General features: G+C 41.3%; 1 protein-coding gene across 2 annotated transcripts in view; it reads left to right on the forward strand.

Moving 5' to 3' along the window:
• Positions 1-4,558: 4,558 nt before the first annotated feature.
• Positions 4,559-18,465, forward strand: part of ralylb (RALY RNA binding protein like b) — a 53,724-nt gene continuing 39,817 nt past the window's right edge. Inside the window, exon 1 of one of the 2 annotated variants that reach the window (XM_023431441.2) lies at positions 4,559-4,832. In XM_023431441.2, coding sequence (XP_023287209.1) covers positions 4,577-4,832 — 256 coding nt within the window. In that variant the 5' untranslated portion in view covers positions 4,559-4,576. The remainder of the gene's footprint in view (positions 4,833-18,465) is intronic. The other variant, XM_023431440.2, reaches the window with a different exon arrangement.

Raw genomic sequence — 18,465 nt, forward strand, 5'->3', positions numbered from 1 at the left:
TGGCCTCAAGATATTGTGCTGAATAATCCCCCTGAGTTGTAGTCATAAATAGTAGTGCTGTGTAAATGTCCCGTTCACTGTAATCCATTTATGCTTTTTTACAGTGCTTCATGAACCCTTGGCTGGCAAAATTAGAGTTGTTCCTTTTCTTTTTACAGAGCGTCTGTGCTGCGGCTGCCGAGTTGAATTTCAGCTTCAACACCATGCGCCTTGACTCCTTTGAAACCAAAGGGCAGCAACTGATTGAAAACGTGGGGAAAATTAGTTTTTTTTTTGTCTGTCTGTCTTGAAGACTAAACTTATTTTTCAAGAGGCAGGTTGAGAGGTAGAATGTACCATATGGCATATCATTGCCTTAAAGCCATTCTGCTGCGTTCTGATATTAAATTAAATCCATGCAACTGTTCCTTTACCTCAAAATCAGACACAATTGTCACTGTGGGGCAGAAAAGCTTAGGCCTGTGAGAAAAGTGCACACATTTATGGCTGGGTACACCACAGAAAATGCTCTGCAGCCTACAATACAAATAGAGGCATTGATTTACAAATAGAGGGAATTTTTCTCCCTCAGTCGTTGCTGTTGCTTTCAGAGGCAGAGAGACACATTTTAAGACAAGATATAAATGGAAAGAATCCATGACGCAGTTATTCCACCTCTGCGGTGCATGGCAGCAACACCAGTGGAGAAAAGGTGTATGGGGCTACCTGTCTGTGTTCTGTTTCAGTGAGCAGCCTCTCCAGCCTTTTCCTCAGCCCCGTCAAGCTGCCTTGGCAACAATCAGAGCAGAGTGGCTGAGGCATGGCAAAGAGCAATGTACAGTGGTGGAGTGGTAGGAAATTACAAAAGGAATCAATTCAATGAGTTCCCTCCCTCCATGAAAAAATGTCTATAAATCAGGCAGGTGGCCAGACCCAAACAACAACCATTTAAGAGCCTGTCTACAAAGGCACAATGCATTACAGAGCAAGGCAAGGGAGAGCTCAGTAATATGGCTACTTCTGCTCTACAGTAAATCCCTTATTTCTTTCCACTCTACAACGATCCCCGACACAGCATTGCTGTCAGCAACATGACCTTGGTGCTTTTTCTGCTGACCTTATCCATATTTCTTTTTTTTTTAATTATTGGTATGAGATTGGGATGCTCTTCTGTACTGTATTAAAAGGCAGTAATGCCAGAACGAAGACTTAACTGTCTTCTGCCCTATACTGACAATAAAAAGCAGTACTGTAGAAGCTGTAATCGTTTTTAAAGAGCCGGTTTTGAACACCAGATCATCATTTTCCCTCTAAAAAGCAGTTTGCAGCCTGTGTTTCTGTGATGAAGCTCCTCTTTGTGCTTTTTTTTTTTTTGATAACAAATGTCAAGTCCTTGGAACAATTATTTTGCCAATTACACTACCGTTCGCCTATCACTTCCTCTGTTGTTTTCCCATGTTTCTCATCGTGGCGCTATCACTTCGTGGGATGTGAAGCTTAATGGAGGTTGTAAATAAACTAAAAGGCAAGGTCAGCAGGAAAACCACTGATGGAATAAATTAGCGTCCCGCTCTAAAGAAAACAACAGAGAAGACAACATGAAATATAACAGTAGAGAGCGGTAAAAGGGGTCCGTGACCGTTCACCCCACCGCTGATTTATCTGACAAGAGAGGCAATCTAACCCTTCTCCACTGATTTGTCATGTTCCCTGTGACCTGTCCACAGACATAAGTACGGCATGGGTGTCACATTGTGGGTTTAAACTACCATCAGGTGGTCATTGTGGGGCTCATTTGAGTTCGCACATGTATGTGTGTGTGTGTGTGTGTGTGTGCCTACGCCACATTAATTTTCAGTGTCTGGTGCTGATAAATGTCAAGGTCACTTCAGAGATGGCAAGCAGCAGTTTATTCCCACACACACACACACACACACACACACACACACACACACACCCACATGCCGAGACAACACACACACACACTGGTGCAGCACTGTAAACAGCGAGCCCATAAGAGTCATGAATCATCACGCACCTGTAGTGGGTGTTGAATAATTACAGGAAAGTGAATAGCATTAGACTCTGTGGGTGATGTAATGCTAAAAACATGTGCTGCCAAGTGAAATAATGTGCGTTCATCCATGAATGAGCAGCTGAATGTGTAGCATGATCGCAGTCTCAGGTGTAATGGTTGCCCCGACAGAGAATCTCTGCCCTGTAAATCAAATGGCTGCTCTCGCAATTCTGGATGACCGCTCAGTTTCCTCCTTCATCCGCTGCAGGAAACGAGAACGAGCGACCTTACAGTGAAACGTAGCCATCACTCAGTTTCCGCTTTACAATGCTCTTGCTGTGATTTCGACATAATCTCATGCCACGCTATAATTAGCTGAACGAACCCGTTGCAGTATAGCACTTCACGGGAAAACTGCATCATGTAATTGTGAAGATACTGAGGCCACACAGTGTCAGTAGCCTCTTGCAGTGGAAAATTAAGTTGGATAAAGTATAAAAAAATAAAAAAGAGACTATTTTCCAGTGAGAAAATATGTGTGTGCATGTGTGTGTGTGCATAATATTCCAGCAACATCAGTGTTACCTTGGTTACTAATCCTGTTTACTGAGGATTGGATCCATTATTCAGGTTCTTCGTCTTAAAGCTGAATAGTTGTTATCAGCGTGTGTCAGGGACACAGACTCAGAGGAGGCAAATATTGAATATTCAGTCTTTTCTTTACAATATTTCACAGTATTTAATGCACTAAGTGTAATCCCTTTTGGAATATAAACTGTAATGAAAACCTGGATTTCTACAGCTATAAAAAATGAAATCATGTGCTTCCATTAAAAAGAAAATCAATTGGAAAAGCAATGAGACGTATGTGGGATCTATTTATCTGGGCTATGTGTCTATCAATCTACTTCAAGATAACTAATTAAATAAAGACCATGAATAGCTGAGTAGTGCATCCTTTCCTTGGGTAGATATAATTTCATTGACTCTGCAGCCAATCACCTTTCACAAAAAATAACATTCGGATGATGAATAGGACACTTAGAAATAATTTCAGGGGAGACTTACAAAAGCTGAGGCTAATGTGCGCTGATAACTTGACAGCACAAAAAAAGTCTGAATAAAACTGCAACATGAATTACAGCCCACGCATTCTGTGATCCGTGAAACGGCACACAAAGCATTAGGGATGCAACAATATGGGTATTGAGATAGCAGAGCTTTCTCACTGATAGCCACTGTATTCGGCTTCTCAACAAAACAGAGAAAACTGCTGCAGCATTCACACATTGATGCTCCCTCTAATTCTCCGACTCAGCCATGCAGCGGTAGCATTTCAACCATGCAAAAATGTGGCTTAGGTAAGCAGTTGACTGGCCAGTGCAAGAGGGTAAACCTTCATCAACAAAAGCCTTCATCAACAAAAAGTGTGTATTTCCATCAAAGGTGATTGATTTTGATCTTAATAAAAGACATTATGAAATATATAATCATATGAATAAGTAGAGGTAATTATGCAAAAAAAAAAAAAAAGCTGTAAATTGTGAAATGCTTTTTGAATGTATTAACTTATTAATATGAAATGTTATTTTATCACTTTTATTTTCACATTACTATTTGTTTTCAAACCTCCACTTTAAAGTGTCCATTTTTATTTCAGAGTTCAGGCATTTTTACCAGTGACAGTTTTATTTCATGTCACATTTTATTTTGTAATATCAGTTTTCATGTCACCATTTTCTGCCCCCCCCCCCCCACTTTTAAGGCTATCACAAACCCCCAGTTTATTTTAGTTAGCAAGGTGGCTAACTAGCTGTTAGCTGGAGAACTACAAAGACTATACCTTTCTCTGAGAAACCGCCTTTAAGATCACGACACTGCTGAGGTAACTCTGAATTTAACAGTTAACTCAAGCTCTCAAACCAGCTTAGGGAGTTAGCTAGTGAGGTAAGTAGCATGTGAAGGTAATAAAGGTGAGTTAGTTGTCTGTGTATTGTGTTTAAAGTATTCATTCCATATTACTTTGGCATTGTTGTTGTTCTAGCTAGCAGGAGCTAGCTAACATGCTAAATGTCATACGGTAGCAGATGATACTTACATGCCACCGGCCTCCCTGGCTAACAAGCTAACTAGCTCAGTGAAAGCTCAAAGTGAAGAGCCACTGTGAATGGCAGCAGTTAACTGGTTAATTCAAAGTTAACGTGGCAGACAAAAGACATGAAACTCTAAAGAGCTAAAACACAGTCTTTCTCTGTGGTTTCTCTCGCCAACAGGAGCTAGCGAGGTAAGATAGCAGGTGGTTGGTCGTCGCTGGGAGCATATGATATCAAAAGAGAATGATAAAATACCATTTCATGATAATGAGTTTTTATATTCATTAAATTATTTGATTTTGTGGTTCATTCATATATTTTACTATATGTTTATTTATTTCATAATGTCTTATTTTACTGATTTAATTCACTTTGGGGTTCTATAATGTTTTCTTCAGGAGCAGAATTAGTTGGAGTTGGCCTGTCCAAAACCTCTAAAGTCCTGTCCTCCCCTCTGTCTGTGTCCCAGGAGGGCAACTGGAGGAGAATGACTGGTAAAACCCAGACAAGCAACGTGACCAACAAGAATGACCCGCGCTCCCTCAACTCCAGAGTCTTTATTGGCAACCTCAACACAGCCATTGTCAAGAAGACCGATATAGAGGTCATCTTTGCCAAGTACGGAAAGATAGTGGGTTGTTCTGTACACAAGGGTTACGCCTTCGTACAGTACTTGAACGAGAGGAACGCTCGGGCGGCTGTGGCAGGAGAAAATGCCCGTATCATCGCTGGACAGCCTCTTGGTGAGTCCTCATTTCTCTTTTTTGTGTTACTTGCATTGCAGATGCCGTTAGGAACTAACATGGAGACAGTAAGACACAGTCTATACTCCACTTCCCCAAAAACTTTCCCCTTTAAATACAGAATATTTCGTTAAAGCCTGTTCTTTGCTAGAGGAATGGATTGTCTCTCTCTGGAACACAAAATGCCTCGGGCCCCTCTCAGACTTTTAGTTTAGAACCTCCCTCGGCTCCTAAATGCTGAAGTGTCTGTGTTTGTTGTCACGCTGTTTTGGAGAAAATCCCTGCAGAATCCGTTAACTGATCCACTAGTGAATGTAAGCACAGTTTGATGTTAACATTTATCAGGCAGCAACTTGCAAAAAGTATGTCAAAGTTCTTGTGACACACTACTTAGAACAGAGCAGAGTGTGTTAAGTGGCATGGGATGCTGCTACAATTTGCTGTGCAAGCATTGATTTTCTAGTGTGCATGCACTTTGTAATGGGTTGTTTTTTGTGAATGTTGACTGTAAAATGCTTTTTCTTCACATTTATTTTGCTTATGGCCGGGAGGCAAAATATTCCTGCGATTGGAAGATATGATTCATAAAGTAACTTTCTAGACAATCTGAGGAAATTTAGAGAAGCACAGAGAAAAATTTTGTTTATGCAGGTCTTTGTGTTTGAGTTTACCTCCACTAGCAAACAAAGCCACCTTTTAAGTTAGAATGTAGAATCAGTTTTGTCTGCGGAGGGCATTGTCTTGGGCCTTATCTTGTTAAAACATCTTTACGAGCCCTTGGGATTAATTACAAAGGTTCAGCAGAGCAAGTTCCTAGACACTACTGCTATGAAAACATAATTTTAATATGATCATGACTGGATAATACTGCATACAGGCATGCTTGGTGTTTCAACAAGGGCACCTGGGGTGTGGAGTGTAAAGAGTGCAAATATCACTGGATGTCAGTACGTTACAGAATTAAAAATATCATTATTGAGATGATCAAAGAGAGCAGTGAATGATGGAAGTGCAGTGAGAGACTGGAATGGATTATTATGTAAATGTAGAATATGTGCAGAGTTGATATTTGGCTTCCCAGCTTTGACCTCATCCCTCCCTACAAGGATACATCAAGTTCTGCACAGCAGGGATTAGGGAGTGACAATAGTATCCTCCTCCATATGCGTAACATAGACTCAGAACCTAAAGGCGGGAAACTCGGATGGAGGTTGAGGTGCAGTGGACTACAACATAGGGGCCAAGCTCTACACTGCAGGGATTGGGGAGTGACGATCGTAACTTCCCCCCCTAAGGGATCATACGTAGTTTGCTCAGGAAGTAGCATGGATTATCACGTGAATGTAGAATATATGGAAGGTTGATATTTCATACTTTAGGCTGATACCTTATCACAAGGATAAATCAAGCTCAACACAGCCAGTGATGATAATGACTTTGCCCCGTAAGGGAACATAGACCCTGAGTTTACTGCTGGACACTGGGGTGAAAGTGCAGCAGACTGCAAGATGTTTGGTGTTTCAACCACAAAGCAGAGCTATGTATAGTGGTGGTTGGGGAGTGACAATGAAAACTGATATATACAGATTTTACTGTATGTAAGATACATCAAATTCTTCGCGGCAGGAATTTGGCCTGACGATAATAACTTCCTGCCAATGGGATCGCAGGGATGGAGGTGGAGGGGCAACAGACTGGATCGTATGTATGCTTCAATCACATAGCTAAATCCAGGAAGTGAAATGGATTATAATGTAAATGTAGAATATTTACAGAGTTGATATTTGGCATCTAGGCTCTGACCTCATCACTCCCCACTTGGATAAAGTAAACTCAGGACAGGAGGGATTAGGAACTAGGATGATAATGAGGTGTTTCAACCAGGAAATATGGGCCATGAAGTAAAGAGTAAAAAATATCACAGTGTGACAGTGTTACATGCTTAAAGCGAAGTAGGACATGATGGAATTTCAGCCGGTAACATTTGGCATCTGAGCTGTGACCCGGTCAAACTTCACAGGGATACACCAAGTTCAGCATTGGGGAGTGAAAATAATAACTGCCCCACCCTAAGAGAATATAGACTAGACCCAGAGTCTACAGGTGGACACTGGGGTGGAGCTGGAGGTGCAGACTTTAGTTGCCAGAACTAGCCTGCTTCACTCACAGTTCAGCTATTGTTTTGGTATGAATATAGCGTCTCCACTGGCATTTCAGCAGGACACGTATTTATCAACTCAGTTCCTCCGGCTTGAGAATGATCTTTCTAACCGCTCGTGCACTCTGCCACACCAGTACACAGTTTCCTCGGGGCAGTTCTTGGAGTTAGGGGTCAGGAGTGGAAGAGAAAAAGTTTTATTCAAGATAATTAACACAAGTGAGGCAAACAATTCCAGTTCAAGGGCATAACAAGTAAAAATGATATTCTCTAGACATTTAACTCCTATGTTATTCAACATTAGCTGTGACTAAAAATATCTTGTGTGTAATAAAAACTGAACACTTGAAGACAGAAAATACAGAGCTGGTTTAAAGGTTGTTGTGTCTCCTCTGACTCAACAGGACAAGTTATCGATGCGCTTTTTGGGGGATTTGGGATGCTTTGGGATTGTCCCATGTCATCTAATATCTGGCAATTAATATTTGATATGCTTTCCCAAAACTAGTGATAAAACATGAAAAAAACATCAGACACCCCCCCCCCCCCCCCCCACTCCCTTGCTTTACTGTGTGGTGACATCAAATCTAATTTTAAATCACAATAAACAAAGGCCTTTGTCTTTCGTCATGCTGGTAGCCAGATGACAAATTGGAAATGGAAAGGTTGTAATCCTCTGACATTTGTACAATGGATTAAGGAAATGGTGTATTTCATTAAATTGGAGAAGATTAGGGTATACTGTAAGGGGAACAGCTGACAAGTTTACATTGATATAGCAACCTTTCCTTAGTTGTGTTGTTCAAAAGGGAAAAACATCAAACCAATAGCCTTCCCAGCCATTTGCAAGAACCCAACAGCTGACAGATGTAATTGGTTCCTTTATTTGATTTCCTATTGTTTACATGATGTTGGCTGTCTGCGAAGGCCTGTCTGTTTGGATAGGTGCTGGCTGTTGCCTCCGCACACTTAACACCTGACATTCCCTCTAAAACTGATTTCATGATCTGGTGTTACTAAAAAAAATATGATAGATATTGAATATTTTTTATTGAAGGAGACCATTTCTCCGTCAAAATGGAAAACAAGAGCAAGTAATGATGGGATCTCTCTCTGCCTGATTAATGGAGGCTAATGGCTTTCATTAGTTTGATATTTGGCACATTATGGATGTGTTAATCAGTGAATCAGCAGAAAAACACATCAGTTATTAAAACCCAGTCACAACCATGTCCATTCCCAGTCAGAGCTAAAACCCATCACTGAGCGCTCTATCATATCCATAATAATAGTATTAGTGATTTATTTGTGACTTCTCTGCAAACCACATGTGATGGCTTGATTTAGGTTGAGAAAGCAAACATAATCTAAAGAATTTTCATTACTCCGTGCCTCATTTCAATACATCCTTAATTGACAATTAAGGACACCCTCAATCTCATCCTCCCGAGCTGATGCTTTTTATATTAACTTGGCAGGGAAATGAATCAGCCACATAATGATTTGAGTTGAGGAACGACCTCCACAAAGGATCCGTCTTTCTGTTCCAAAATGTTTCATTAACGGCGTTATTACCTGCAAGATGATTGCACCTCAATTTAGAAACTCACACCTGTACGTAAAATAATATTGCTGTGTTACTAGAGTAATTGCATTCATGTATGTTGGTGTTTCAACAATCACAGCCTCTGTTTACTGAGCTCATCCACCGCCCACATACAAAGAGGCAGAACATGTTGTTGTGGACGCAGAGGTACGTTTCAGAAGCATGCTTCTCTGCTGGCAGTGGTCACTGGAAAAGAGGTCAGTGGAATAATCACATCATGCTGCGCCTGCACAGATCCACTTGAGCTGCTCAGACACACTGCTGATGACTAATCTGTGCACTCAACGATAACCAGGGGTCAAAGGTCATAGCCACCACAGAAGATGAGACCATAGCTGTGTGTGTGTATGTGTGTGTGTTAACGGATGAAAAACAGCTGATGAACGAATGCAAAGATTTTAAAATAACACAGCTGGCAGCACCTTCCTCTCCTTGCCGCTGAGTGAGAAATGGATGCTCCATTACCCTATCAAATATGAATAGGAGTTCATGAGAATGCATCTAAGATTGTGAGCACAGCAATCATCACTAAATAGCAATGCATGTGACGCTACTCTGAATGGTGTAAGTGCAGTATCTCTAAGAGATTCAGAGTTACGAGCATGAAGACATTTTTTGAAAAGCACTTTACACGAATGTGTTGATGTTGAACGCTGAGTCTCATACAGCAGACGTGAGAAATCGTTCCTCTGTTGTCTCTCTCTCTCTCTCCATGGTGTGGAAACGTTTAAACCAAGGCTGCGTCCCAATAAATGCCACAGTGTGACATATGGAAACATGCAAGGAAACTGTTATGGCAGCACTAGAGAGAAATGGTACTAGATTTATTTGGACATTAACTAAACAATTTTTTGAAAGTTCCTACCAAAATACAACAACTGGTAATACTAGTTGTTCAGGGAGATGCCTCATCGCCCTCCAAAAATAGTTTTAATGTTTTAAGTAGCATTTCAATATCCTATATGGGACAGTGTTGTCAGTCAACACTAAAAAATCAAGCATATTTAGTATGAATACCGATGTTGTCATTTCTGTGTTTCTGTCCATGGTGCTGAATCTGTGCAGTATAGAGCTATTGTGGGTAGTTTGCAAGTAATTGCAATTTTTTTCCCAGTACAGCGCAAGCGCATGCTTCAGTGATTGAAGTCTTACAATCCTTACAGTACCATGCTTGTTTAATTTAAAGTCTACAGTCTGTAGATGATGATGATGAATCAAATCCATAACACCAGCTCATGAAGAATGTACCACACAACAACTTTTGTAGTCAGGGCTCACCAACAAAGTATTCAAGCGCAGAAAACATCAGCAGAACATCAGACCCACAAACACAAACCGCAACAGTAGACCATCATTTCCGCTCAAATACAGACCCACACGATGCTGAAGCAGAACCAGAAACACTATCAAAGTAACAAAGAGGACTATTGGCTCAAAAGCCTAAACTGGAGTGAATCCTATCTTTTCCATTAATTCAGAAGTGAGAAACATATGAATTCAATGAAAAAGGTCCTGTAGAGTATGAATTAATTTTTTTCTATTAGACTATTCAAGGTAATAAAAAACAGTTGACAAAGTTAGATTTTTGTGTGTCTATGTCTTGAAGGAGTAGCTAGGTTAATGTTTCAGGCCTTAGCCAGTAGCATAATGCAAACTCTATCAAATCAGTCTTACCTTAAAGAATTGACCACAGAGGTTTGAGTTGATCCTCCTGGGCTTTCCTCCCCGTCACGCATGATGTTGACAAACGATGACCAGCTTTCACCCAGGACGTCACAGACAGAGTAGGGTCAAAGATCTCCAAAGGTGCTCGATTGATGTCCACAAAGGAAAAGAGGACAGACTATTTGCAGGGTCACCAGATAAATCTGAGGGGTCATCAGATGATTAATCAGAGAGGAAAGAAGTAAAAACGCTCTGGTTCAAAAATCTGTTTTCAGTGATTAGACTTGTTCTCTAATCTTTGATTTTTGGTGAAATATGTGATCATTTCAGCATTTATAGAAATGAAACCATGTGAGAAGTTTAGAGGGAAAAATCACTATTTGGTAACTGTTAACAACTCAGACATCTGAAATATGACCCGATTAAACACTGCTTTTTGTAAGATGTAAGAAGCCCAAAAAGTTGAAATACATTTAATTTCTCTCCACCACTGCTAATAAAATTACTTAGCCTTCACCACACATGTATTTCAATATTGTTCAATTACCAAACCAGATAAAACTCCTCAGTGAAAACAAAGAGGGTGTTTCTTAAAAACCTAATACCCAAAAGGTAAAAGACTAACTAAGCCACCACAGCCACACAAAAGACTATTAATATAAATAATAAACTCATCTCAAAACTTATCTCTACAACACCTAATCCCCACTGTCTCACTGTTAGTGACTGAGCACCAGTGTTAGCTAACATTAGATATAGGTAATGAAATGACTGAGCTAACATTGGAAATGATTGGACTCTATCAGCTAGCTAACATTAGTTAGCTAAACTGTAACTTAAATCAAAAGTTAGAAAATAGATAACGTCAGCGTTCATCTTTAAATACTTCACACAGTCTCATTCAGAAACTGTGTGGGTAAGACAGTAAAGTGTATTAAACCACCTGGATAGTTTGTAACTGCCACTTACACTTCCCATCGCTGTCGCACGGGGGCAGAGACGCAACGGGAGCCACTGGCGCGAGTAAGGAAAGTAAACAAGACTTAACGTCCGGGTTAGGGAATGGTACGGCCCACGTTAGGGGTGTCTGAAATCGTATCACAAGATTCTTCCAAGCATGAATATGGGAAATATATTGTAATAGTTATAATTACAGATAAGAAAAATATATGGATGTTGCAATCCCCCCGGACTGTTGTTTTTACCGCCTTTGGGGGGGAGTCCATGTCTTTATCAGGGGATGTTAAACCTCCCCAATTCCCCCGGTAATTCGAACCCTGTGTACAGGAAGTAGTGAGTGATTTAGTACGCAGCGTAAATCCCTCTCCACTGACAAAAGAACAGCAGCAGGTAATACAAAAACTTCTTAATCTAACAGCCTGAGATGGCAGAGACACTACAGTACCATTTCAATATAATATAATATAATATATGCTCAAACTTGCACCGTGCCAGTGCTTTGGAGTGCACCTAATTAAGCACAGTCTGTAGATGTAATCAATCCAAGTCTAATCAGCCAAAAATAGTTAAAATCACCTGCATGATAAGTACATTTAGAGTGAAATCTTGGCGTATAATTAATTTTGCGTGTGGATGCACAACATGGTCAGATCCTGCTTAAAATAAATGTGTAGTCTGAACTGTAATTAGCACATAGCACCACTCTCCTTTCTCACTCTCTCTCTCTCCAGTTTGTCCCCAAACTAGTTTTAATTCCACTTACAATCACACAAGTAAGTGTTTCAGCCATCTGAGGCCAGCTGCTCTGTTTTTGCTTAAGTCACGTTAAGCACAAATATTCCTACGACTCACTTGTGTTACTGCGCGTTCCCTTCCCTCTGGCTAAAAGCCGACATGGGGGAATTCCTCGTGACACAGTGACATGATGATTGCTGGCATCCATGCACCTCAGACGCATCTAAGCATTTTTCCTTCTTCGCCCACTGAGATCTATGCGCTGTATCTCTATGGCCCCGCTCTTTAGTGGACTCAGTGGGCTGCCACGGAGACAAAGAGTGACAGATTTTTTGCCCTGAGCCGTCCCAGCATGCCCCAGGCCTCATGTTAGTGCTGAGTCTCCAAATCTATACAATACACAAACAGTATGTAACTTTTGTATAAGACTCCTTTGATGTATTCACATCAAATACTTTGCAATTCATATCACTCTTGCCCTTTATGTAGCAAGATGAGTCTCTGTCTTTCCTTGTCTCTCTTATCTATAGAGGTGGTTGTTTCAACATGTCTTGATGTGCCACCTTGTGTTTGTGTGTGTCTGCCTGGAGGCAGCAGAGGCGTGTGATTGGCAGGTGGTGATTGAAACCCCGATGGAAAAGGACAATAACATCCTATATTTTTCTATGAGAGCCCATGTATGAAGATACAAGCTGCTGTGCAACCTGGGAGCAGAAAGAGGAGAGAGGGGGATCGGCAGAGAGAGGTTAATAGCAGAGAGAGAGGGCGAACTAACAACATCTCTGGAGAATCCGTCTGGTAGCAACACACCTGATAATCTTCCTTCTGTTGACTCCTGTTTTGAGTAGCCTGACCCTCCCGGAGGAGATCTGCATTCCTTTCCACCTGGAAGTTTCATGGTGAAGGTCCATCCCATTACAATATTAATGACCACACTGAAGGATAATGTGTGATGGATCACCAATCATACTGCCTCCAAATGGCATTGGCACGAGTTAGGCACATAAATAATAAAGTGATTTAGATGCAAAATCCATCCTAAGCGGATTACAAAGGCAGTGGCACTGCAATCAATCGTCATTTTGGGCCAACATGATGCATAGCAAGCAGCACAGGACACAGAAACTAAACTATAAGAGGGAGAAGACTGAGGAGGGACAGGTAGAAGGACAATGTGCAGGTAGTACTGCTTAAAGTGTGGCAACAAATACAAGGCTACTGGATGTATGGGTTGTATTTCTGGAACTTTTTCTTTTTTGGTTTTCAACGACTGACCAAATACAGTTGCTATTTTGGAGAGTTTGGAGTGGACTTTGTTGGCATATAAGCTTTCCCTTTTCTTAAAGGCCCTGAACATTCACGACTTTGGCCTCGTGGAAAAACATTTACAAGCGTGACTTGGTGAAATCTTTCCTGGGGTAGATTTTAATCCACCGACGGCCAGTTAAGAGCTTCACAGATAAAAGGAGACTGTCTAGTAAAAATCAAGCCCTCAGTTCGTCTGTGCAGCAGGTAGCTATTCCGGTGACGTAGTTTAAAGAGCGACACGGTCAACGTCAGAAGGACTGATCACGAAATGATAGCAGTACATGTTAGCATGTTAGCACGCTGACAAACTGCGACCAAGACTTCTCTCTCGCGCAGCACGATGCGATATTTGGAGAATTTGGTGTCAGTGCCCCATAATTTAAAAAACCACGAATGCTTTTCTCAAGACTCATAATTTTGCACAGTTGACTTAATAAATATGTCGAGTGGAATGTAAAAAATATTCAAAGGCATTCGGATAAAATGTGTCAATCAAAATGCAAGAAGTACATTGCAACACCCTCTTGAAGAACACAGGTAACTCCTTGAATGCATTGAACATCACAGGCTTAACAAAATGAAAACCCCGGGGAAGGGGGAGGAGAATTTTGTTTTTTCTTTTATATCTATCCAAACCAATCCTCCTGCATCTTCTCCACCTGGCTGCTGTAATTCTCTCTATCATTCACCATTAGTATTCACAGGCTCGCTCTCGCTCGGAAATTTGCATAGATAATTCCAACTATGTCTACAATAACTGCACAGCTCAGTAACTTTGTTTTGAGAGCCGGGTTCAGACGCATGAACAGTCATGAGTGAGAGGCCTTATGGGTATTGGCAGTATGCAGCTAGATGGGCCAATTCCCCCTGATTCAGTGGCCTGAACCTTGCCAAAGCGAACCCCATAAGGCCCCCTCTGTGTCTTTCATGTCCCAGTGTTTGTTTCTGAGGCTGTGAGAGTATTCAGCGTGTCTGAGCATGTGCTGTGCTTGTATGTGCGGTTTATGTGAGCTTGCAGACAGGAAAACGCTTGATATTGAAATTTCAGATATGTGCTTCATTCAGAAAATTCTAATATAAATATACTATTTCTTTCCTTCTGTTTTTTTTTTTTTTGTTTCTTCCTCTTCCTCGTCGTAGTCCCTCTCTTTCTCCCGTTCCATATCTCTTCCCGTCCTTGTGGGTGATTAGAATGCACCCTGGTTGTCCGTCTCCTCCCTCATTAGTCACACTCGGAGAGACTGGGCTGGACGTCGAATGCGCAGTTGGCCTGACCCAGCGCTCGACAAAAGCATCCATAACAGCAGGTACAGAGCAGTGTGCAGGCTCACAGTCGTACAACAACAACAACAAGAATGTAGGCAAGCCGAGAGGGGGAGGGGGGGAGTTTATCTGAGCTGTAATGTATTCAGAATATAAGAGCATGTCTCTTTTGTGGAAACAATACTGAAGAAATTTAAAAGATTGTCATTGTGCACTTAATAGGCTTTAATAAAGCCACCAGGAAAACCAGGAAAGCGCATTTCCCCGGCTGCCAGGATCTCTCTCTGTCTGTCCCTTTCTCTATCCCTCTCTCTCTCTCTCTCTCTCTCTCTCTTTCATACATACTGACAAATGCTTTAGTGGGGCATGAGCCACAGTGTGGACAAAGTGAGATGGATTACTGTGTGGATTTTGGCAGGAGAAACTGCAACTAATTCTCTGATTAGAAACCTGGGTTCAGAAGGCAGAGAAACACTGAGCTGTGAATCAGAGTCAGAGCGCAGGGCTCAGTGGGCTCCAGAAAGCTGTGTGTGTGTGTGTGTGTGTGTGTGTGTGTGTGTGTGTTTGTTTGTTTGTGTGTGTGTGTGTTTGTGTGTGGGCGTATATGTGGGTGTGTGGGCAGTGGCGTGTGTGTGGGTAGATGCATAAGCTCATATCATGCAAGTGAGACAGCAAGCTGGTTTTAGTGTTTCTGCATGTTTTATTTTGTGCTTCAGTTATCCTACTGTATAATAGTGTCATTCTAAATACGAGCAAAATAACGACTTCTCACATTTGAAATTTAATTGTCCTTCATCTCTGCCACAAAGCAACAGGCCAGTAAATACAGTATATCATATAAAAAAAAAAAGATCTCACTCATGCATGATTCAGGGCGCTGTGCTGGTTGTCTGGCAGGTTGCATATTTGATCCTCATGCAACAGCCAATGTGTCAAAGTTCCTCTGAGCAAGATAAAGAAAGCTGCTTCCTCAGCACAAGCAAAAAAAAAAAAAAAAGAGAAATAGAAAAATGTAATATCCACTCCATAACCACCAGATATTCCAGTATATATCCAGTGGATTCTATGATCTGCAAAGGTAAACTAAATTATAGAGACCTTGTTATTGCTTCCAAATTGATTGACAGGTGTTTTAATACAGAGGCTAACACCAGGTGGCATTTAAAGTTTTATTGTGCTTGTGAAATATGTGCATACATAAATAATGTTTTCAATTATGATCACATGAGACACACTTAGGTTTCTATTTATAACGCAATCACTTTTTTTTTTATTATGAATAGACTTTAAATGTAAGTAACTAAAAAAAATATATGAATAAGGCCTTCAAGAGTAATTATGACTTTGTTCTTTTCATTACTTTCCTCACTTTACATGGTAACTCATGAAGCAGTGCAACACATTTTAATTTGATTTGTTCATTTCAATTAAAATGGTGTTTCTTTAAAAGTTCTTTCACAGTACGTCTCTGAGCATAAATTAAATAAAAACCAGCAGCAAAAAACACAGAATCTTGCATAATCTCACACAGATGAAAGGCTTCTAATTAGAAACGCAATCAAAGTCTGCTTGATACAAACAAGACTGGTGCTGTTTCTTTTTCTTTTATTTCTTTTTTTTTTAAAACAGAGCTGCAGTCTTGCATCACATTGCCATGAAATAAAAAGAGTGAAAACACAGTTGGCAGAAAAGCTGTTGCAGGAGTTTTACAATCATCAGCTAACAAATTATATGTACATACAGTCTTTTATACGTAGCCCAAATAATGTGAAATATTTTATCATTTTGTGTAATGATGCTGGTTTTTATTGAGAGAGAGAGAGAGAGAGAGAGAGAGAGAGAGAGAGAGAGAGAGAGAGAGAGAGAGAGAGAGAGAGAAAAATAATGATAATGGTGACATTAACAGCAATAATAATAATAATGTAAGGTTTAGATGTTAATTAATGACCTAATTTACTAAAAATATATTTACAGTGTTAATTATTTACACCATTATGTCCACACAGTCAACTATCCACATACAGTTATGTTTACAAAATTATTATTTGCATATTTACACGTTTAAATATTTACATCTGCATCTTTAAAAACACTTACAGTAACCTCCTCGCTCCATCTCTGTAGTTATTTGCCTCAGTCTAAGTCCTCCTAGCCTCTGATTGGTTGGTTTAGCGACATGTGACTCAGAGACAGGAAGTGTTGTAGATTTGAAGTAAACATGCTGCTTAGAAAGTCCAGCTGTTTCTTTTATCAAGAGAGATCCAAACCACCACATATGATGATGATGATGATGATCATCATGATATTAATGATATTAATAATAATGATTGTAGCAGCAGGTGTTGAGTACTTCATTAATGGTATCAATAACTGATCAGTAAGATCGGGGGGGGAGCAGTGACTTTTTTTTAAAAGGGAGTAAAACGATGAACTCCTTTCAAAAGTAACTTTCTCCACCTTTGGTTGTGGCAGGAGCTGAAGTATAACACTGACTCTGACACGAGTCGGGAGCAGAATCCATCTTCATATCTTCCAGCTGACCAACCAGCCACCTCAGAGCCCGAGGCCACTGTTCTGCCTTTTAGCTGACAGGAGGATCCTTGAAGCTTCACTCCTTCCTTCAGTTAGTAAATAAACTGAAACAGTGTGGACTGGGGAGAAGCAGGAAGCCTAACAAGCATCCGGGCTACGATGTGTTCATTCATTAATATTTACATCCATCTACAGAGAAGAAGAGAGAGAGAGGGGGAGAGAGACACAAGCAGTCAAGGGATGTGGCTTTGGACCAGTGAAGGAGAACAGATAATTGTTCTCTGTGCATAATCAAAGACGCTTGTTTACTCCTGAGAGTTTAGGTTCACATTTAGGGCGTGCTGATGCAGACAGGATGGGTTTGAATTAGAGCTGGACTCTCATATTGTGCACCAAAAAAAAAAAAAGTAACACCGTGCACGAGGTATGCACGCTGGCAGACTGCCTGTTGTGATTAGACAACATATTTGGAATGAAGCAATTTAACTAAAGAGGCTTGTCTTCACTCCGTGAGAGTCTCGGCGATGTGTATCAAGAGTAATAAGCCTTTTTGTGTAGGATTAGTGTTCTTACAGGCGCTCTACTTGTGCATGCTGGGAGATAATGCTTCAATGAGACAACTGTGTGTTTGTGCCAGGTGCGCAGCCTTGCGATGACGGAGAGACCACTGCAGTGCGACCTTTTGCACGGGAGCATCAGCTAAACAGACAGACGGACCTTCATCACAGACCTGACACAGACACCCCCACCAAACCCACCCCACCCCCCACCCGAAAGAGAAAACCTGCCCTTTTAACACTCCATAATAATTGATCCAGTCAGTCATGTCATGTCTGTCTCTTAATTCCCGCCGAAATAGTCGACGCGCACCTCAGGCTGAGCGATAAAAAAAGAAAAAAAAGGTGACGTATTGCGCGAGTAACGGTTCGTGACTTTGTGATTACACATGCTGGGATAATTACCGCGACCCCCGGAGGGGCTTCTGCGGACCGCGTGCTCACAGCGTAACCCCTCTGCCTCCCCCTCCCTCCCCCCTGCTTAGTGTGCGAATTAAGAATCACTGTGACAGACTCACTGGGGTGTTTGCCCCCCTCCCCCCCCCTCCCCTCCCTGAATGAAGACGGACAGTACAAACAAAATAACATTAAAAACAGCCCATAACCTCGCCCGGAGCGATGAGTTCTTCTCTCATGTGTTTACTTTTCCTCTCACATTCCCTTAGTTGACTTTGCATTTATTCTCCTTCGCTCCCTCACGCTAGTTCGCCTCCACATCCCCCCCTTCCCCCGTTCCTCCACCATCTTTACTCACGAGGCGTCCTCGCCAATTACATCGCGGGCTTGTGAATCACTGCTTCCAGTTGTTAGTGTGGAAATGTGACTCACAGCTGGAGCAAGCCCCCCCCC

Source organism: Seriola lalandi, unplaced genomic scaffold (assembly GCF_002814215.2).
Source record: "Seriola lalandi dorsalis isolate HSWRI2012SDOR001 ecotype SW California unplaced genomic scaffold, Sedor1 jcf7180002054923, whole genome shotgun sequence".
Lineage (NCBI taxonomy): Eukaryota > Metazoa > Chordata > Actinopteri > Carangiformes > Carangidae > Seriola > Seriola lalandi.